This window comes from Myotis myotis, unplaced genomic scaffold, assembly GCF_014108235.1.
Source record: "Myotis myotis isolate mMyoMyo1 unplaced genomic scaffold, mMyoMyo1.p scaffold_m19_p_39, whole genome shotgun sequence".
NCBI classification, from domain to species: domain Eukaryota; kingdom Metazoa; phylum Chordata; class Mammalia; order Chiroptera; family Vespertilionidae; genus Myotis; species Myotis myotis.
The window spans coordinates 694,773-716,477 of NW_023416345.1; the positions used below are offsets into that span (position 1 = coordinate 694,773).

General features: G+C 53.2%; 1 protein-coding gene across 1 annotated transcript in view; it reads right to left on the reverse strand.

The window, feature by feature from the left end:
• The window catches only part of LOC118653230 (CUB and sushi domain-containing protein 1-like), a 213,225-nt gene extending 193,796 nt beyond the window's left edge, over positions 1-19,429 (reverse strand). Inside the window, exons 1-3 of the mRNA XM_036303903.1 lie at positions 19,372-19,429; positions 19,117-19,311; positions 8,954-9,161 (exon numbers count right to left, since the gene is read on the reverse strand). Of these exons, the coding sequence (XP_036159796.1) occupies positions 8,954-9,161; positions 19,117-19,311; positions 19,372-19,429 (461 nt within the window). The remainder of the gene's footprint in view (positions 1-8,953; positions 9,162-19,116; positions 19,312-19,371) is intronic.
• Between the last annotated feature and the right edge of the window lie 2,276 nt (positions 19,430-21,705).

Consider the following 21,705-nt stretch of genomic DNA (forward strand, 5'->3'; position numbering starts at 1 on the left):
CTGAGCACGCACCGTCCCTCCTCCCACCTGCAGCTCCGCTCACACACAGTGCAATGCGATGCAGCCTGGGTTTGAGGTCAGAATGTAGGGCACCCCTTTCCTGGGGGTGGACAGCCATCTGTTGGCGTTTATTCTGGACACAGTTCGGAGGAGCTAGGCGGGTGGTAGCAGGCTGCCGCAAGGAGATGTGACAGGCAATCGAGGAGAAGCAGGGAGGCGTCCGCATGGCCAGGGGCCACAGAGAGAGGCCGGGGGCTGGGTCATTCTGTCTGAGGGGCAGGGACGAGCTGTGCCCCAAGTTCATGGGGAAGCCCCGTGCCCAGTGTACCCACGTGAGGAGGGGAGGCTGCAATGACTGGGGTTAGATGAGGCCAACCTCTGCTGGGGTCCCCAAAGGTGTGGATGGAGTCAGAGAAGAGGGAAAGACTCAGAGGCAGCGTTCAGTTGATCAGCAGCCTAGCCAGGATCTCTAGCCAAGTTCTGGTTAGGATCTCCAGCCAGGTTCTGTGTCCATGTTCTCTTGCTAGGTTCTCCAGCCAGGTTCTGTCCAGGTTCTCCAGCCAGGTTCAGTCACCAGGTTCTAGTCAGGCTCTCTTGACATGTTCTATCCAGGTTCTGTAGCCAGGTTCTGTCTCTAGGTTCTTCAGCCAGGTTCTCTCGCTAGGTTCTGTCTCTAGGTTCTGTGGCCAGTTTCTGTCCAGGATCTTTTGCCATGTTCTCTCGCTAGGTTCTGTCTCTAGGTTCTGTCTCCAGTTTCTGTCCAGGATCTTTTGCCATGTTCTCTCTCTAGGTTCTGTCTCTAGGTTCTGTCTCCAGTTTCTGTCCAGGATCTTTTGCCATGTTCTCTCCAGCGAAGTTCTTCTGTCCCTAGGTTCTGTATAGGTTCTGTGTCTAGGTTCTGTGTTCTGTTGTCTTGTTACATCTGTATTTATACCAGTTGATTCCAATCCTATCAATCTCTAGTCCAAAGGTTAGGGCGTTTCTTATCTCCATTCCAGGGAGTAAAGATTATGTAGCTTAAGCATGATTGTTCGTAGTTAAAGTGATTAATTACCCGCCTGGCACTTAGTTAAGAGGTTTTATTCCCTCCCTAACTTCAGGGGAAAATCCCTACCTGGGGAAACAACCTTTCTCAGAGACCTTGGTTAAAACACATAGTGTCAAGAAGGTGAGCAAACATATTAAGAACAGTATGCACAGTATGCCGCCGAAACCGGTTTGGCTTAGTGGATAGAGCGTCGGCCTGCGGACTGAAAGGTCCCGGGTTCGATTCCGGTCAAGGGCATGTACCTGGGTTGTGGGCACATCCCCAGTAGGAGATGTGCAGGAGGCGGCTGATCGATGTTTCTCTCTCATCGATGTTTCTAACTCTCTATCTCTCTCCCTTTCTCTCTGTAAAAAATCAATAAAATATATTAAAAAAAAAAAAAAAAAAAAAGAACAGTATGCCATATATGTCAGGTCCCTTGAAACAGCAAGGATGGGCCGGCTCCTGGCAAACCTCAATCCGCTGACATCACAGGCTCAGGCGTATGTCCTGGCTCTGCATTTGGAAGGTAGATGTGGAGCGATCTGTGCATCTTTCTGAGCCTTAGTCTTCTCACCTGCAAAACGGGGTAGAAACTGCACAGACACTGAGGGCCGATGGTGGAGGTAAAGGAGCTCATGGGTGCCAAGCATGCACCACAGGCCGACTCCTGAGGTCAATGCACAGATCTCACCTACTGCTGTCGCCGTTACGAGGTGCGCCATGAGGAGCAGGGTGCAGATTCACCCCAAGTTCCTTGTATAGCATTTAGATCTGCTCTGTCCATTTAGAAGTTTCCGTGTCATTAAGAAGCACTACTTTACAAAAAGCTGTATTAAGTCCTGCGGGGCCAGAGGCTGCCCAGAGAGGCCCGTCCCAGAACACAATCAGGGGATGCACCAGAAGATCAGCAGGTGGGGGGACATCCAGGCACCCCTGGGGGATGCCGGGGAATGGAGAAGCTGATGAGGGAAAAGGGGGAGAGGCCAACAGAGGAAAGGGGGCGGGGGAGGGTCCCGCTGGCAACAGGACAGTGACTCTCAGTATTACCATGGCCAGACCCAATGGCCATAGCCATTACCATGGCTAGCCCAGCGCAAGCCCACCCCCTCACAACCTCCTGAGAAGGCAGACTTCTCAGGCAAAGGGACAGGGAGGGGGTCACCCCCAAGCAGACGCAGCTCTGTAGCCAGTGGAGCCAGGTCAGACAGGTCTGCAGGCTCTGGATCGTGGAATGAATGTCCAGAAATCTAAATGGTTGCAAACCGCCTGGCTCAGTGGTTAAGCGCATCGTGACCTATGAACCAGGAGGTCAGGGTTCGATTCCTGGTCAGGGCACAGGCCCAGGTTGTGGGGTCCATCGCCAGTGGGGGGCGTGCAGGAGGCAGCTGATCCATGATTCTCTCTCATCATTGATGTTTTTCCTCTCTCCCTCTCCCTTCCTCTCTGAAGTCAATAAAATATATTTAAAATATATAAATGGTTGCAAACATCCCCTGCTCCCCCCGCATTTAAAATGACCCCGTTATCACAGACCTTGCCCGGCGCATGTACTGGGCACCGGTGAAGGCAGATAGCGGAGCTCCTTGCAGAGCTGGGAGCAGGGCGCTGCCCGAGGCCGACCCCCCCCCACCAAGGCTGTGGGGAGCCCTGTTTATTTCACTCCTCTCTCGCTCTCGTTCCTCCAGCGCCTCCCTCGTCAGCCTCTGCTTCTCAGACTCCAGCCGTGTTGTGACTCAGCAGGGCCCCGCGGAGGGAGTCTTCATTACAAGTTCATGATCACGGCCCTGGGGACCGCGTTAGGTCTCTCCCTCGGGGGCCTTCTAATCACCTTGGGGACAGTCAGCCGCAGCTCGGAGCAGCCCCGGCGGATCCCGCTCAGAAACCCGCACACGCACTCGCCAAGCAGGGCCCGCGCCTGGTCTCAACGCGCAGCCGGTGGAGGCCACACTCAGACGCCGGCCCGCGCCCCCAGGGAAGCTCCACACAATCCCGGCGCCCACAATCTGACCGGCGGCCGAGGAGGGACCCGGCCTGGACTGGTGGTGGTCTTCCAGCCCAGCGTGTCCCGTGTCCAAGCCGTGGTGCCCTCGGGTGTAGGTGGTGACAGATACAGGCCCGTCAGCACATGTTCCATCACGGACGTGGCCTCAGATAATGCGGGCACGTGGGGTCACGGCTCACAGACGGTCACGGGGCGAGTGTCCGTCCAGGTGCGTCCAGAATAGATGCACGCATGGGACCGTGGTTTGATTCCTCACTCAAAGAGGGAAGAGTTACAGCCAGAGTTGGATTGGAACCCACTGCCCATCCTTGGCCCAGGGCTCAGGGTCTATATTATCACACGCAGCTAATGTCAGCCTCACGTTCCCAAAGCTCCTGGTTCCTGACGCCCAGAGAGGGGACCCAATGGGCGTTTGTTTCATCGCGAGAAAGTCCGGCTTCCGGTCAGACACTGCTTCCCTGCTGCTCCGTCGCTGCGGTGACCATGGTGACGCTGTGGCTGCAGGACCTGCGCGTCCTCGCGTCTGTACCTGCGGGGTGCACCCCCGGCTGAGAACACCCTGCATGTGCCACCCAGACCCTTCCCAGCCTTGGAGCCTCTCACACCCTGCTTTCCATGAGGCAGCCTTTGGTGACCTCACGGGGGACGTCCGCCTGTCCCCACTCCGAGGGCATCTTTGGCCTCTGTCCCTGAGCTGTCCTTTTCACCACAGTGGATCTGGGCTAATGGGCGCGGTTCACGGGGCCTCTCTGGCCGGAACCGGGGCAGGTTTCTGGCCTATATTTTAATCGTCGCCCAGCAAGGTAAGTATCATTAACCTCATTTGATGGTCAGGACACGAAAACTCCGAGGATTGGACTAACCAGCCACATTCCCCAGCTACAGACAGAAACACCGTCTCGTGCATCGGCCTCTGCTGGCCTGTGAGGTCGCTGGGCTTTCCTGGCCCGAGAGGGATGGCCCGGGAGAGAGGGCGCTGGGGCGTGGGCGAGGCGCAGGTTGGCGCAGTCACTGTCGGCTCAGAGCGAGACGCGGAGTGTGAACAGAGCCAGGCGAGGGCCAGGCCAGGGTCTGTGCCGTCTGAGCAAGAACAGCCGCGCCCACACCCACACCCCGGTGACCTGAGTCCCACCAACCAGAACTGCTCCCTGGGCACCCAGCATCGATGGCTCTCACATCACACCTGATCCTGAGTCCTACTGGCTAGGATGATGTTAAAAGCCCTGAGAAATCAATGGCAAAAAACTGTTTATCCTCTCTCTCTCTCTCTCTCTCTCTCTCTCTCTCTCTCTCTATATATATATATATATATATATATATATATATTATATTTGTTGTTGTTTTTGTTGTTGTTAATCCTCTCCCGAGGATATTTTACCATAATTTTGGAGAAAGCAGAGGGGACGGGGAGCGAGAGAAATATGGATGCGAAAGAGACACATCGACTGGTTGCCTTCCACATGCACCGCAACGGAGGCCAGGGATCAAGCCTGCACCCCAGGTTCATGCCCTTGACTGGAACCAAACCTGGCCCCTTCAGTCTATGGGCTGATGCTCTATCCACTGGCCACACTGTCTAGGGCCTGTTTACTAGTATCTTCCTAGCCCAGTGTTCCCTGAAAGAGCTGAAAACAGTTTTCTCCCCAATGCACAGCTATGACCAGCCTGACACCACGCGGATGCTCCTGGACCTGTGGGAGTCACTGCAACACTGTGCTGCTCATCGCTCATCCCGTCCCTCCTCTCGCCTCTCGGGGCTGGAGGGTGCGTGAGAGAGAAACAGCCATCGCTGCCCCCTGCACGCCCCCTCCTGGGGATCACACCTGCAACCTGGGCGTGTGCCCTGCAGGGGATCGAGCCTGACCTCCGGGTTCCTGGGACGATGCTCAACCACGGAGCCACGCCGCCGGGCTCACCTTGGGCTTTATTCTCGTGGCTCAAAGCTCAGTCATCGGAGGGTCTGAGACACTGACGGGTGCTAAAGGCGCTGTTGTCCTGTGTCCTCTCCTTCTCCACCCACACGTTCCCTGCCACAGGAGGGAGCAGGGAGGAGCCGCCATTACACGAGGGCACACTGGGGAGATCCCAGTGCCCCTGCTCTTTCCTGTCCCAACCGCACACGGACCCTGAGCTTTTCCCACCACATCTTAGTGTAGACACCACAGCAGCTCAACTCTGCCTCAAGCCATTGTTTTCTTCTGCGTATTTACCAGTCAGGAGTCAGATGGCCACCACCCAGTCACTCTAGGGAGATAGGGTGCTCAGCTGGCCTCCCCGCCCACCTGGCCTCGCCGCCCACCAGGTTTTACTTGTAAGGAACCCCATAACGGCTGGGCTGAGTGGCAGAGAAGGGGCTGGGGCAGGGTGGGAATGGAGAGCCGGCCTGTGGGCCTGTGCACAGTTAGGATCGGGCGGGACGCCTCCTCCTGCGATGACCTACAGTCCACGGGGAAACAGGAGCCTCACACTGACAGTGCAGCCAGCTCGGCGATGACATCATCCGCCACACTTAGACCCCTCCGCCGTCGCCATGGCAACCCTCCCCTAAAACATAGCTGAGTTGGTAATTTCACTCCAAATTAAATGAAAATAGGGCTAATCCTATTATTGGTCTTAATAGTTTTCCAAGTAGCTTCTTCTCGAGTGCCCTTGCTTGTAGGTCCTGTCTTTTTAAAAATAGATTATTGGGAATTATGTGTGTGGGCGCGCCCAGGCCACGGGCGGCCACCAGCATCCCCCAGCGGTGACAGCGCACGACCTTGTGTGGAGTCGGGCACAGCCTCCCACGCTGCCACCCGGGAGCTCGTGCCGCTCAGGGCTGGGCACTTGGGGGACACACACCGTGTGGGCCCTGGGACCTGTCGGAGCCCGTCACACTAGGATCACGCCCAGACACTGTTTTAGGGAGAAGCCACGCCGTGCATGCGTGTCTGTCTGAAAGGCACCTCAAGGGATTCCGTTTCAGAGGTAAATGTGCTCGCAGGTTTCAAGCTATTTAGGGAAAACTCCTCCGATCGCCTCCACTGCCGCCACCGAAAGACGAGAGCTCCGTGAACAAGAGGCCCACAGCCACGCCTTCCGGCCAACGTGTCACCCAGAGGGCTCTCTGCCTTCCCCAACCGCCCATGACGCAGCGGGTGTGCGAAATTCCCTGTGGGTTGGCGCCTCCCCTGTGGGGTCACGTGAGCAAGGCTGTAGGATGCAGCAGGAGTCCTAGACCCAGCAGAGGGGACTTCCTGACGGCGTGCCCCTCACCCAGGGCTGTCCTGCCAGGGGCGGGAGGAGAGGGGAGACCGTGTAATTGGGAGTCAGAGCCCTCTGCGCTCTCAGCTTCCTCAGGGGTAACTACCCACCGGGCTTCGGGGCCAGACCAATGTAAGAATATATGTCGGGCCCGGCCAGTGTGACTCAGTGGTTGAGCATTGACCTATGAACCTGGAGGTCATGGTTCAATTCCCAGTCAGGGCCCATGCCCAGGTCGTGGGCTCAATCCCTAGTGTGGGGCGTGCAGGAGGCAGCTGATCCATGATTCTCTCTCATCACTGATGCTTCTCTCTCTCCCCCTCTCCCTTCCTCTCTGAAAGCAATAAAAATATATTAAAAATAAAGAATATACATATGAACACAAAACTCTCTGCTGATGGCTGTGGAGAGAACGCATGCGGAGGGAGCCCACAGGCGGGCCCGCCCGTCAGACCAGGAGGCACACAGGGTCCAGAACTTGCCCAACAACCGCCTGTGTTTCCAATTTGCTCCCAGATCACCACCCTTGGGGGCTGGCAGGGCCCTGGGCAGACTGCAGAGAGGTGAGCCTGACCCAGAGCCAAGGAGCCTGGGGGCTGGTCCCGGCTGCTGGGCCATATTCTCCCCATGACAACGATGCTATGGGCCCCACCTCTGTCGTGAGCCCCACGGGACATTTCAGCCAGAACCCAGCTTGCGCCCACGCATGACCCTGCCACACACACACTTCCCGGGTCTGCTATTCACGCCCTCGGGCCGTGTCGGGGGAGGTACCGTGAGCGACGCAGGCAGCAGAGAACCCGCAGGGAGGGCAGGAGAGAGGAGCAGGACCGCACGGAAAACACCCTCCCCCTCCCGCTCCCTCCCGGCGCCTGGAGGAGGGCGCCTGCTTCTCAGAGGAACGCCAGGTGCGGGCAGGGCCGCGTGCCCTTCGCAGCTTGTGTCCCGTTGGATGGGCACCTGCCTCCCCCCCGTCTTTTCTGGAGACTTCAGTGTGGGCATGTGCGCCCTGCAGCTTCTCCCTCATGAACCACGCTTGTCCGAGCACTTTCCTGATCACGGATGGATGCTCAGCCCGTTCCCTCTCTCCCCGCCTGACATGTGACCCGCAAGGGGGTCACCCAGTGCCCGCCATCCTGAGGTTTCCTCGTCACTAAGGCCTTTTCCCCACTAACCGCATCGTTTCTGGGCCCAGGCACCCCGTGCTGTGCATCGCAATGATGTTCTGAACCAGAACCCTGCGATGTTCCCCCGAGAGGATGTGGCACCGCGGACTCTCCGGTGACCGGCAGAGACCGGCCCGGCAGGCGGCGATGGGCTCATTTACAAGGTCACGCAGGACGCCCTTTGCTGAGTGGACAGTCGCGTGGTTTGACCAAGGCCACAAGGTTTGTTCATGGCAGAACTTGGAGGATTATCTCAGACTTTCAGTTCTCAGCTCAGAATCCACGGACTGTGATGTGAGGCTGAGTGAGAGCCCCGATAATATCAACACGCTCTGAGGGTTTAAGTGAAAACTGTATCATTAAATCGACAGATGGGCCAACTGGCTCCATCTCAACTGTTTCTCAAGATACAGAATCTGTGGAGCAAAGACGACAGAGGCCGTGGTCACCCTTCTCTTCCCTGGAGTGACACTGAACATACGCGCAGCAAAACCAACGCGAGGAAATGATGTGCCCGTGAACGGGAGCCCTCTGCTTGGAGCCATGAGTCTCAGGAAAGAAAGTAAAATTCAGGAATTGGTTTAAAACGGGCGGCCCCAGTGATGACGTGCTTTAGGTTTGACGCCTTTGTCCTTGAGTCTTGGCGTTGCAATGCCAACTTAAATGCAGAGAAATATCCACACCACTCATTTCACGTCCTCTCCCACCAGCGCACACAACACCCGCTCCCCTGTGTGTTCTGCCTGAATTTGAATGTACATGTATCCACGTTAGCTCTTACTTCAACATCTGAGCTCGATTTCTGGTGCCACTGTTAAAAAGCTCAGAAATTAAATAATTAAACCCAAGGAAGCAGTTCACCCTACAGATGACTTAACCCAAGACGCACTGGAGGCCTTGCAGCATCTGTTCTCTAAATTCTCGCTTTCCAACCGCACTGAGACGCAGCTACCCTGTTCTTGCACCAACACCATGACCCTCAGTCCAGCGCAACTGACCAGATGCAGTGGCTCCACGCCAAGCCACCAGGGCCCGACTCCGTACCGTGTTGGAGCCGTGTACACAGTTTTCCTGTGACCCCCACAGTGGTCACATGACCTCGTGCAGCATCTCCAGGGAGGAGACCAATGTGCATCCTGCAATCGTGCACCTGCAGCCAGCGGGTCAGGGACAGGGCATGGCCACAGTCTAACAACATCTGATCGACTTTGGATTCAGCTGTGATATAGACGACGTTTTAGTAGCCCACAGAGCAAGGCAGAGAAAGGACGCACGTGCCCTCCCATGGCCTCCAGAGACCTCCAACCACCTCCAGTGACCTCCAATGACTGCCAGTGACCTCCAATGACCTCCAGCAATCTCCAATGACCTCCAGTGACCTCCAACCACCTCCATGACTTCCAACCTCCAATGACCTCAACCACCTCCAATGACCTCCTACAACCTCCAAAGGCCCCTGCACGGCACCGCGGAAGCCCGATGTGGCAATGGGACGCACCCTCCCGCACTCACCACACGGACGGCGCCTCCGTCCCGCTGATCTCCAGGAAGTCGTAGCCCTCCTCCAGCTGGAAGTCGGTGAAGACCAGCGCGATGGTGTCCCCGGGCTCGGCCAGGACGGTCCACGTGCAGTCGGCGTTGTTCTCGTACTCGGACGGGAAGTGGGGGCTGGAGATGCTGCTGCTGGTGCCCCGCAGGGTCCCCCCGCAGGCTCCCTCGGCTGGAGGACAGAGGAAAGGGAAGACGCTGTTCAGGATCCTCTCGGGCACAAGGGCATCGACAATGTCACCGGGATCAGTGACGGTATTTCCTCACCAGAGACCGAGACGCCCTCTGAGGGTCTCTGCGGGTTTGCGCCTGCCGTTCTATGGGAAGGGACAGGGTTAGGGTCACATCTTGTTGCTAAGGAACGGCCCCCAATCGGAAAGGGTGCCATTGGCTGGGACCCGGGCCGCATCGCTGTCACCATCCACAGTCACAGGCAGGTGGACAGCGGTTTCCAAGACGTTCTCGAGCCCTGGAGGAAGGAGATGAGCGGCCACATTCAGACCTGAGTGCTTGTGGCCGCCGTCCCTTCGCACTAAGATGCTGGCTTTCAGAGGCCGTGCTCCTAGGGGAGGGCGCCGCCCCCTCGTCTCCAGGGAGCTTGGAAGGTGCATTCGGTTTTGAAGTTCAGATAAGCTAATACCATAAGATGGCACCACACAGACACATGGACTCACCCAAAGTTTCCAAGGAGGAAACAGCTGCGTGGAACGTAAAAATGGGAATATCTTGGGGAAATGCCAAGTAAAACGTCAATAAAGATGAAACACATATAAGATGTAAATGATATGGTGCTAAGTGGTGGAAGGGAGGGAGGGAGGGAGGGAGGGAAGGACAGAGGGAGCAGGAAACAGGTTCCCCATTTCTGATCTAAAGGCTCCGAGGACCCGAGAGACCCGCCTCCACACCTCTGCCCGCAGTTCATTACAGCGCCAACAGCCAGGGACCATGTGACCGTGGAGACACCCAGGACCTGGGAAATCCTCGCAGATCTCACTGCCCCATCCCTGCCAGGAGTGAGCAGGCCAAGGCCGGGTTTTAATGGACACGGACTGTGGGAATCTACTCACCCCTGCAGAGACCTCCTGTGAAAAAGGAGGGGTAAGGAGGGAGCCATTTCCTCTTTTGTTTTTCGTGTTTTTGTTTGTGTTTTAATCCTCACCGAGGACATTTTCCCCTTGATTTTCAGAGAGAGTGGAAGAGAGAGGGAAAGATAGAAACATCGATGTGAGAGAAACATCCATGGGCTGCCTCCTGCATGAGCCTCCGACCAGGGCCTGGGCCAGGGAGGAGCCTGCAAACGAGGCACGTGTCCTGGACTGGAATCGAACCCGGGACCCTTCGGTCCGCGGGCCCACACTCTATCCACTGAGCCGAACAGGACAGGGATGTTTTTCATGCTTTTATTGATTTCAGGGAGGAAGGGAGAGGGAGAGCGATAGAAACATCAATGATGAGAGAGCATCCCTTGGCTGCCTCCTGCACGCCCCCTATGTTAACAGAGGATCATTAACAGATGACTCTGAGATCCTGGCTTCTCACCTTTGTCCTCTGCCCTGTGGGGCCTAATTCTCTGTGAGGGAGGCTGCCCGTGCAGCGTGGGAAGTTCCGCAGCATCCCCGCCTCTGCCCACCAACGGCCAAAACTGCCCCCACAGCGTGCTGACCAGCAATGCCTCGGACCCAGATCCGGCCGTCCTCCCCAGCACAGGGTCCAGCTGAGCACCTCAGACTCCGACGCCGGTCACTGGGCAGTGCTTTCCCGGCTCCCACGGGGGGTTACCCAGAGCCCCCGGGACAGGAGGCCTCGAGCCAGATTAACATGCCAGCACTTCTCTTTCTCTGCGTCAAGGTTAATAATTTACTATGAGGTATTTGGCTTATGTAAATGTATTAAAACAGAGAGAGACCTACATGGCATTTTTCCCCTAAATAATCTGTTTATGTTCAATAACTTAATTAAAGAGATGAGAGGTACTGCAGCTGTCTTTGGAAACAGTTTCATTTTTGACAGACGTTATACAATTTTCCCATAAAGAATAAGCCCAGATAAATGAAGTTAATTAGGAAACAACTATTAAATTTTCTAAACTAAACTATTTTTAACTCTTTAGAAAAACCTAAACATCAGTATAGCTATAACAGATTCATTGTGGTTGATTTTATTTAATATACCTCTAATCCTATTTGGGTGGAAAGTGGATTTGATATATGTAACTCTTTTATAAGACAAACTAGAGGCCCGATGCACAAAATTTGTGCAAGAGTAGGCCCTCGCAACCTCGGCTTCGTCCGGAAGGTCGTCCAGATGATTGTTCCGCTGTCAGCCGTTCAGTCGATTTGCATATTATGCTTTTATTATTATAGATTATATTTTGAAATTCATAACTTTATAGTTTCTGAGATGTGTTTTCACCACCTTAGCTTCACTCATGCAAAAACTAATAATACAAAAATACAGTAACATGTTTTTATTAAACATGTTATTCCAATTGTTCATATTGTACTAAAAACAAATGCTCTACTAAAAAACACATATAAGCTTTTGAAAATGGGAGCTCATTAGCCAGAAGTAGGAAAATCAGAGCCACAGACCTTCAGCAACTATTCCTTACACTGTTTACACACACACACACACACACGTGCACATGCAAGCACGCAACACACAGGAGCACCTAAAACTAATGGATACTCTTGCTTCCATCCTTCCTCTATAGTATGTCCACTTACATCAGCAACATTGATCCTTTTAAAATTGAACTTGAATCTTAAAATTTTCTGTCCCAAACTGTTAAACTTCCCATGTCACCCTGAGACTGAAGTCAAAGGTGGCCAGGCCCTGAGGCATGGGCTATGTGCTGACCCCTGCCTGCCTCCCCAGCGCCCCTGCCCACCCACCTCACTCTGTCCCCTCTCCCTCCCTTTCCTCGCTCTGGGGGGGGCCACCCTGCCTCCGGGACCAGCGCCTGTATGTCCCTGTCCCAGGCCCTTTGCACTCATCACGCTGCCCATGGCCTGCCTGCTGCCCTTGGCGTCTGCATCAGTCATACTCCTGGGCCGCCTTCCCGGGCCGCCAGGTACAAACAGGCACCCCTTTTCATCACTGTCCCCTCACTTTGCTTTGCTTCTCAGCAGTTCATGACGTGCAAAGTCCTAGACTGTACGTTTCAGGGACTCGACCATGTGCTTGTGCCCTCCATCCTAGAAGGCAGCCTGGCCTGGAACCAGCAGCTTGCCTCCTGTTTTGCTTTTTCCTCTTTGGGTGGGAGCCTGCAGCATTCCCGCAGCTCTGCTGCCTGCAATGAGCCTCTATTCGGCCACCCTTAGTACTAGAAGTGAGATTTTAACAAAACACATTTCTGGGCTCATGCATGGCATCAAACTATGCTATTTCTAAGGAAAGACGTCAAAAAGTAAGTTAACCGAGTCATGGAAATATAGAGGCATCTTCAAATACAAGGTTTAAAAAAGAGTATTCTAGAACAACTGCAGCAAGACGACGTGGAACAATATGTTAGACAAAAGCTAATTGTGGAGAAGCAAGTTGGGTCCTTGTAGCAATCCCCAGGGGTTAGAGGGCCCCTGTGTGTGTGGCTCTTTGTTTTCAACAAGTAGCTAAGCTGCCACCTGGCAATTTTCCTTTAGACTCAGCAGAGCAGCAAGGAAGTTTCTAGAAGAGATAAAGTCAGGCAGGCAGAGAAAGCAAAGTAATCAAAGGAAAACATTAAGAAAATGAGATTATGAGCCAGCTTCCTGGCACCCGGAAGAATTTTTATTTTTTAAATATATTTTCATTGATTTCACAGAGGAGGGGAGAGAGAGGGGGAGACAGAAACATCAATGGTGAGAGAGAATGACTGATCGGCTGCCTCCTGCATGCCCCGCACTGGGGATCAAGCCTGCAACCCTGGCATGTGCCCTGGCAGGAATTGAACCGGTGGCCTCCCAGCTCCTGGGTGGATACTCAATCACTGAGCCACACCTGGCTGGGCCTGGAAGAATTATTTCAAATTCCACAGTTAAGCATGTAAACTGAGAAATAACATATAAAAAGTAAAATGTATTAAAACAAATAAGTAACTATTAAAAATAAACCAATTCTGGCCAATATTTAAATAATACAGTTATCCTATATAATAAAAGCCCAGCGACCCAATGGCAGAATGACCAGTCGACCAGTCGCTATGACACACACTAACCACCGGGGGGCAGACGCTCAATGTAGGAGCTGCCCCCTGGTGGTCAGTGTGCTCCCACAGGGGGAGCGCACTTGGCTGACCAGGATGAGTGGTGTTCCCACAGCAGCCGAGTCCCGCAGGCCACATCCCCCATCAGTGCACAAAACCATGCACAGGGCCTCTAGTATTAATATAATGTAAGCTCTTTTTAATCCATACATATTAATAAGCAACTATAATGTGTCAAACTATTACTTTTATATTAATTTTGCTATATCCAGAGTATTTTTTTTATTTAAAAGCTGAAGAATTGAGGCAGGGCTAATTAAGTAAATGCTATTTAGAATCCGCCCCCCCCCCCCCCATATTTTTTAAACATTATACAGAAAGAAAGTTAAGTTAGGTCAAACTGTCGTGCAAATACTTGACCATGAGAATTAGCACACAACAAGTATTTGTCAACGAAATGATGAAAACTAGTATTGAGTCACTTCAGCATTTTAAAAATATGCCCCTGGGACCTTTGAGGGAAGGATTCAGCGGTTGCCAAGTGGGTGGGCTTTGGCTCTGACACCCAATTTCCCTCAGAGCAACTATTTCTTTAACTCGGTTTCCTATACTGAGTTTTCACAAAATCTTGCACTTGGAAAAAATGATTCTACAGCTAAAAAAAAGTGTGAATGTCATCTCGTTAATCCAAGAAGATGAGGTTTTTAATAAAAGATGCGTTTGGGTCTACTGATTCCCGTAAGTGGGGAAATATTCTAAATGTAAGAGGAAATCACAGCTCACCATTTCTCCCAAGGAACCTCAAAACTTTTAGAAGCTTTATTCTAAACTCTGAAAGTATCATAGGCCTCGCCTGGGTATAGACGTTGCTAGGAATATAACTTGAGGGCATAATACAAAATTCAGAATAAAACATTATTTAGAGACATCCCTTGCACATTTATCAGAAGGGAAAATGGAAACCAACTAAATGTTTAATAAGCTGTAAATCATTAAAGTATGATGTGTCTGCACCACACAACCATCTGAGGGTTTCAACATGGCTCAGTGGCTTCCCGAATTAGTGTGTTAAATTTACCACATGGAGGATATGCAACCAGATGCAGTCTCTTCGCAGTGTTAACGATTGTGGGGGAGACTCCAGGAAAGACACACACATGCACACACACATGCACACGCGCACACACACAGACACACACTCATCACATTGCTTTTCTAACCTGGGAGATACTACCTAACGCGCTGACCCTCCCTAGGGCCGCGCGGAATCTGGGAGCCAGTGACCCCCCAGAAGCCAGACCGACCGTCTGGGCTTGAGGGAGCCGCCCGCTTGCTGTGTAACCAGCTTTCGGCCCCTTCTTGTACCTGTTTGCTTCTCTGTAACTGGCGAGAATGAAGGTGTCGCTGCCGAGGGTTGGTGTGAGGTGAAGTGAATTGATCCGGGCAGAACCCTTAGAACTAGGCAGGCAAATAGTATCTGATCAAAGTAGCTATTATTGTTTCCAACCACCTGGCATGCAGTGATCACGCAGTGATAGCTTATTGGATAAATTATTGATACGCATTTTTCATCTCAGGGCTTAAAGGTTTTGCTGCTTCGGGTCAGACTTGCCTTCCTGGGTCTACACAGTGTTTGCACCAGGAGCGGGTGCTGCTCTGAGGGCAGAGAGGCTGACAAGGAGCTGGGGTGGGTGCAGGGCGGAACTCCTCCAGGGCTGGGCTCAGAGGGGCCCAGAGACATGGGTCACCTCCCCCATCTCCATGGCTGCTCCTCCGGTGCGCTCCCCACCACGCGTGTGCCGAGACCATGGGGCGTTTACACTCTCCCCGCTTACTGAGGTCTCTGTAAGAAGCACTGGTCTCCTAGGTTGCCCCCATCCCCTAGTTCGCCCCCACCCCCTAGGTCTCCCTCCTCCCCCTGGGTCGCCCCCCCTACCCCCTCAAAGATCGCACAGCTCAGATGTTGGACCCCTCCCCTCCCGAGCTCCTGAAACCCTCCACGAAGTCCCTGACACTCAAGGTCAACCATGAGCAGCACGTCCCACATCACAACCACGTCCGCGGTATCCCCTGCCCTTTCCCCGTGGAAACCCCACATCCCCTGAAGAGCTGGGACAAGGAAGTCCTCCCAAGCGGTCGACATTCTGCTTCCACAGCCCAGGTGGCCCTGGGCCTGGAGCTGGACCATACGCCACGTACCCGCTTCCAGGATATGTTTGTTCTTTCTTCCTAAACCCTCCCATCTGGTCACCTCTGCTCCTCAGAACCTCGCCCCTTCTTCCTTGAGGTCCTCCACTGAGTCCTGGTCAGCTCCAGGCCGCATGAAGGCTCCCTGTCAGGCTCTCCGAGTCCACACTCATCTCGGTTCTTGCTGATCCTTTGAATGTTGGTCTCAGTTCGTTCCCTGACCCCTCTCCCAACAACCCAGCTCCTGCTCAGCCACTCATTCTCACCGTCGCCCTTGATTGCCGGGGTCCAACCCCAGCGGGTCCAGGGGTCCCCAAAGGTGTGGATGGAGTCGGCGAAGAAGGAAGGACACGGAGACAGTGTTCAGTTGATCATCAGCCTAGCCAGGATCTCCAGCCAAGTTCTGGTCTGGATCTCCAGCGAAGTTCTGCTTAGGACCTCCTGCCAGGGTCTGTGTCCATGTTCTCTTGCTAGGTTCTCCAGCCAGGTTCTGTAGCCATGTTCCCTTGCTAGATTCTCCAGCCAGGTTCTGTCCAGGTTCTCCAGCCAGGTTCAGTCACCAGGTTCTAGTCAGGTTCTCTTGCCAATTTCTGTAGTCAGGTTCAGTGCAGGATCTTTTGCCATGTTCTCTCCAGCGAAGTTCTTCTGTCTGTGTAGGTTCCTTCTTCTGAGTTCTGTCTTCTTCATTCTGTGTTCTGAGTTCTGGCTCTTGCTGTCTTGTTGTATCTGTATTTATACCAGTTGATTCAATCCTATCAATCTCTATTACAAAGGTTAGGGCGTTTCTTATCTTCATTCCAGGGAGTAAAGATTATGTAGCTTAAGCACGATTGTTCATAGTTAAAGTGATTAATTACCCGCCTGGCACTTAGTTAAGAGGTTTTATTCCCTCCCTAACTTCAGGGGAAAATCCCTACCTGGGGAAACAACCTTTCTCAGAGAGGAGACCTTGGTTAAAACACATAGTGCCAAGAAGGTGAGCAAACATATTAAGAACAATATGCCATATATGCCAGGTCCCTTGAAACAGCAAGGATGGACCGGCTCCCGGCACTTGATCCTCTCTCTACCAGGAAGTGGGTACCGCCCAGAGCTGCCCTCCCGCTGCCCTGTGCTCCCACCTTAACGCTCTGTATTTCCCGGGCACGTGGTTGAACACCTTCACTCCAACCACTCTCTGGCCCACAGGACCGAGAAGCCTCTGATCTCGCTGTTCTCTCACTGTCCTTTCTCAGCCTCTTCGCGCCCTCAACTGTCCCCTTGTCATCCTTCGGTTCCATGGCCCTCATTTATTTATTGATTGATTGGCCACGTCATCACTTAAATCACCCCCTCGCATGTGCCGAGACTCCAGTGTCAATCTCTTAAATTCAAATCTGAACCAAATGCACATGTCCGCCCTGCAGGTATGTGTGGCTGGAGAAAAACCAAAACCAAAAACACATGCTCATGGGTCTAGCTCCGTGGTCAGCAAACTGCAGCTCGAGAGCCATAGGCGGCTCTTTGGCCCCTTGAGTGTGGCTCTTCCTAAGCCTTAGGAGTACCCTCATTAAGTTAATAACAATGTACCTACCTATACAGTTTAAGTTTTAAAAATCTGGCTCTCAAAAGAAATTTCAATCGTTGTCCTGTTGCTATTTGGCTCTGTTGACTAACGAGTTTGCCGACCACTGGGCTAGCTGTAAACGATGGCGCCCCTACTCCACGTCCCTCCTCTGAGCCGTCCTCCCCGGCGATGTCCATGTCCCTCCTCCTTCCTCACCCCGGGGGCGCCTCCTGCCACATCCGCACTCCTCGGTGCGGTGGTTCCTACCACACGAACAGACACACCATCCGGAGCAGCCTGATCACCCACCACCACCTTCTGATCGCCTTCGCACTCCCGCCGACAGAAGTCCTTCCTGCGTGAACGGACACGCTCCGGCCCGGGATTCCCCCGCAGCTGGGTTCTTGCTTTCACCCTGACCAGGATCTTCAGCCAAAGCTGTGCCCCTCTCCCCTCTCGGAACGGTCACTCCCCTTTCATCCGGGACCGTTCTTCGCTGCAAACCCGTGATAACTGTCCCCAGTCCGCGCGTCTAAACAGCATCGCAACGTGAGTGCACACCTCGCCTGTTCACACCTGTTGCTGGCCATGAATCTGAAGGGCGCGACCCGAAACCTAGAAGAAAACACCTTTACCTCCGGGGCCCCCACCTCCCTCCCGCCTTGTTTCCCAAACCCCTTCCTGGCGACACCCCTGAGGAAGGCCCACAGCCGCAGCCCTTCATCCCCCTTCTCCTCTGGGCCCTCTCAGCCACGACTGGTCCCCACTGGCCACCGCCCCTGCTCTTCGCAAGAGAGCCCTCAGCCCGCACCATCCGTCAGCGCTCAGCACCCGGACAGGCCTCCGTCTCCGCTTCATCAAAAGACTTTTTCGCCGACGTGTCACGCTTTTCTGGGATCTCAGAATAGGAGCAAATCCGTAGGAAGCTGCAGATGGAGAGGAGGGGTCCCATGTGCCCCCCTGCTGTGCCCCCCATGATTTCCGCTTCCCTCCGTGTACACAGACAAGACCAGAATGAGCGTCCATGGGCGCCGTACGGCGGACACAGAGTTCTGGTCACCGCTGTTTCTATTCACTGCTCACGTGGCTTCCGCTCATCTCCTCGCCGCTTCTTCTCGGCGTCCTCGTTAGTTTCCTTCCATCTCCAGCCTCAGCGTCAGTCCGCACGCCTCATCCCTGTGGACCCCGCCCAGGCTCCACTGTCGGGATTTAAATGCCATGTGTATGCTGGCGTTTTGGAATTTTCTAGTTCACTTCCAGACGCCCCTCCTGAATGTCAGCGTGCTCCTCCCAGCGACCCGCACGCCACAGCCTGGGGGTGTCTGAAGAGCGTTCTAGGCCCAGCGGCCCCACATCCAATTCTCCGTCTTCCCCTTCTCCAGTCTGACACTGTCGGCCTTCTCACTCGCAGGGACGCCAGCTCCACCTTCCCGTGGCGACGGAGACAAAGCCGCCGCGGGCTGGCGGACCGTCCCCGTGTCCCTCAGGCCCTGGAGCTCCTAGAAACAGGAGCCTCGAGCTCCTTTTCCAAACCGTGCTCAGAAGCCAGTGGCACCGCCAGCCTCACTCCCCAAGGGCCCCCCGCCCATCCTGACGGTGGCCATGGCGTCCCGCAGGCTTGCCACTTGCCCTGCCCCCTCGATGTTCTTTCCTCGAAAGAGCAGCCAGAGCCCTGGCCAGTTTGGCTCAGTGGATAGAGCGTCGGTTTGCAGACTGAAGGGTCCTGGGTTCGATTCCAGTCAAGGGGACATGCCTCGGTTGCAAGCTCGATCCCCGGCCCTGGGCCCTGGGCCTGGTGTGTGTGGGAGGCAACCAATCCATGTGTCTCTCTCACATTGATGTCTCTCTCCCTCTCCCTCTCCCCTTTGCTCTGAAATCAATAAAAAAATATATTTTTAGAAGGAAAGACCACATCACAGTGGACATAAAGGTATGTATTAAAGCTCAGAAAATGTAGCCTTGAGAGGAGACTGGCCCTCTGATAAACGGTGATCAACGGTGCAGAGGTTGAGAGGGTCTGAGAATAAGAATGAAGGCAGCTCTGGGGATTCAAGGAGCATCACTACATGTGTTCCTGACTTTACACACGGTTTCTTGGTAACAGAACACGACTTTGGGGAACAGAATGGAAGACCTGGGGAAGGGCCAGCAGGCGAGTCCCCTGTCATCAGCGGAAACGGACAAGGTCAGCCCCTGGCGCAGGTGACCTACCTCTGCAGAAGGGGGCCGGGAAGTCCCAGGTGGCGCCACTCCCGGGGCTGACGATGCAGGTGAGCGTCGCGTGGCCCTCCAGGACGTAGCCGGCCAGGCAGCTGTAGCGGATCTTGTCTCCGATGTTGAACCTGGATCCGTGCAGCACCCCTTTCAGGATGTCCCCGGGGTTCCCGCATGTGTGGCTGGGCAGCACTGGGGAGGAGAAAGGAAAGGACAGTGAGCGACGGCCCTGGATTCAGTTCGGTCTGTCGCTCAAAACATGCTCCTCCTTGAAGATGACAGTGAGCACAGCAGCCAGCAATGCTCCCATCCGCCCTGACTGTGACCAGAGACATGCATGCATGTTTCCCATCCGCCACCTAGTTCTTCTGTACAGATCGTGTTTAGCTACAAATGACTGCGTTTTGTTAGGGGGGAGGAGAGTGTCCATCCTCAACGGTGTCTAAACCACTGTTCTAATCGTGAGGGTCTACCCTCTCCTACAGGCAGCAATCAGACAGCGCAGTGGGACTGGGGTTCTGACAAAGCAATTAGCATATATGAATAGCCATGCCACATGCACTCCACGACCAGCACTGCCTGTACACACCACTAATCAATGCTTAATCAATGTCTGATGGATAAGCAACTTAAAAAACTAAAGATCATTTGTTAATCTATCAGACTGTAATAAAATTGTTCCATTACTGTATTCCAGTCAGCTGTGAGGGTCTGTGCAAGGATACAGTGTCTGACTCACAACAGAGTGGTAACCACGGCTTTCACAACGCAAGTACTGCACTCGCTTGCTTCGTAGTCCGGCCCTGACGCTGTCCCTTCCTGCCCGGCTCCCTTTGTGTATGTGTAGGGTTCCTTCCTCGTGCAGCTGCCCCGAGACCTCCTCGAGACGAAGCCGTCGCACCAGAGAGAATCGTCTCCGACCTCCTGGGTGCGCCCGGGTGCTGACCAGAGGCCGTCGGCCGTGGTTGGCTGTTGTCTCTGCCCTCACACTGTAAGTCAGCCTGCCATCCGTCAGGCACCTGCACTCCTGCAGCGCTCAATGAACCAAGGGTCCTACTGTTCAAAGGAATGGTTTCCAAGTAAAAGTATTTCTAAGTGAGTAAAAGTACAGTATTTTATCTTCTTTTAAGATATTACTTACTGGTTTTAGAGAGTGAGGGGGAGAGAGAGAGAAACACTGATCTGTCATTCCCTTGATGTATGCCTCCGTTGACTGCTTCTTGTATGCGCTCTGACTGGAGAGTGAGCCCCAAGTCTGGCTTGTGGAGGCGACACTCTAACCAACCGAGCTACCCAGCCAGAGCCAATTATTTCATATCTGAATGCATTTTTTTTTGGCATGGGTACAGAGGATAGGTTGATATCCTATATAATAAAAGGCTAATATGCAAATCGACCGGAAGGCGGAATGGCTGGTCACTATGATGTGCACTGATCACCAGGTCAACACAGGAGCTGCCCCCTGGAGGTCAATTTGCTCCCACAGGGGGAGCACTGCTCAGCCAGAGCTGGGCTCACAGCTGGCGAGTGCAGCGGTGTTTGCGGGAGCCTCTCCCACCTCTGAGGCAGCACTAAGGACCCCTCGGGGGATGTCTGACTGCCCGCAGGGATCAGGCCTAAGCTGGCAGGCAGACATCCCCTGAGGGGTCCTGGACTGTGAGAGAACACAGGCCAAGCTGAGGGACTGCCCCCCCCACCCCCCGGCCCCTAGTGCACGAATGTCCTGCACCAGGCCTCTAGTTCCATCATAATTTTCTTACACTATTCTATTAATCTAATTCTTGACTAGTCTACATGATATGGTTGATTTGGCTTTTATTACTTAAGGATATATTGAAAACATGAGTCCTTTGGGAATATATGTACTAACATGGAACTTGTACATATAAGCAAATTAAAGATGCAAATTGTTAGGGAATCGTTAAAACAAATACTGGTTTTAAATGAATGAAAATTATATGCTTTTGAGTGCATGTATAAAAATAACCATATAAATCTATAATAATAATAAATGCATAATATGCAAGTTAGACCGGACATCCTTCTGGACGACCTTCCGGACAAAGCCAGGGCTGTGAGGGAAGCCTGGGTCCTGGGTGCCAGAGAGAAGCTGGCACTGGCAGCTGAGAGAAGGAAGGCCTGCTGTTGCATGAATTTCGTGCATCAGGCCTCTAATATATGTATAATAGAGTGAAATTATTTGTTTTGTTCTTTTATACATCAAGAAATAGATCTTGTTCAGTGAATGAAAGGGAATGTCAGTATTCCTAAAGTTGTTTTATTATAACATTAAATATGAACAAAGTAAGCTATGTAGAAACACTTAGAAAAAATACTACCTTTTAGATACTTAATATAATTGATATGTCTATAAAATCACTATTTACATAGCAAAGTGTGTTCAATTCTAGTTAAAAAAAAATAATAGTTTCCAAAAACAGTAAAAAAAAAACAAACTGTTTGAGACACAAAAAGAAATAGTTAATTTTGGTCTAGAAAAGAGATTTTTGACCATTGTGCGACAAGACGTTTTAAAGCCTGCAGCACCTGGCTATCCAATCAGGGGCACCGACCCCTTTCCCTTCG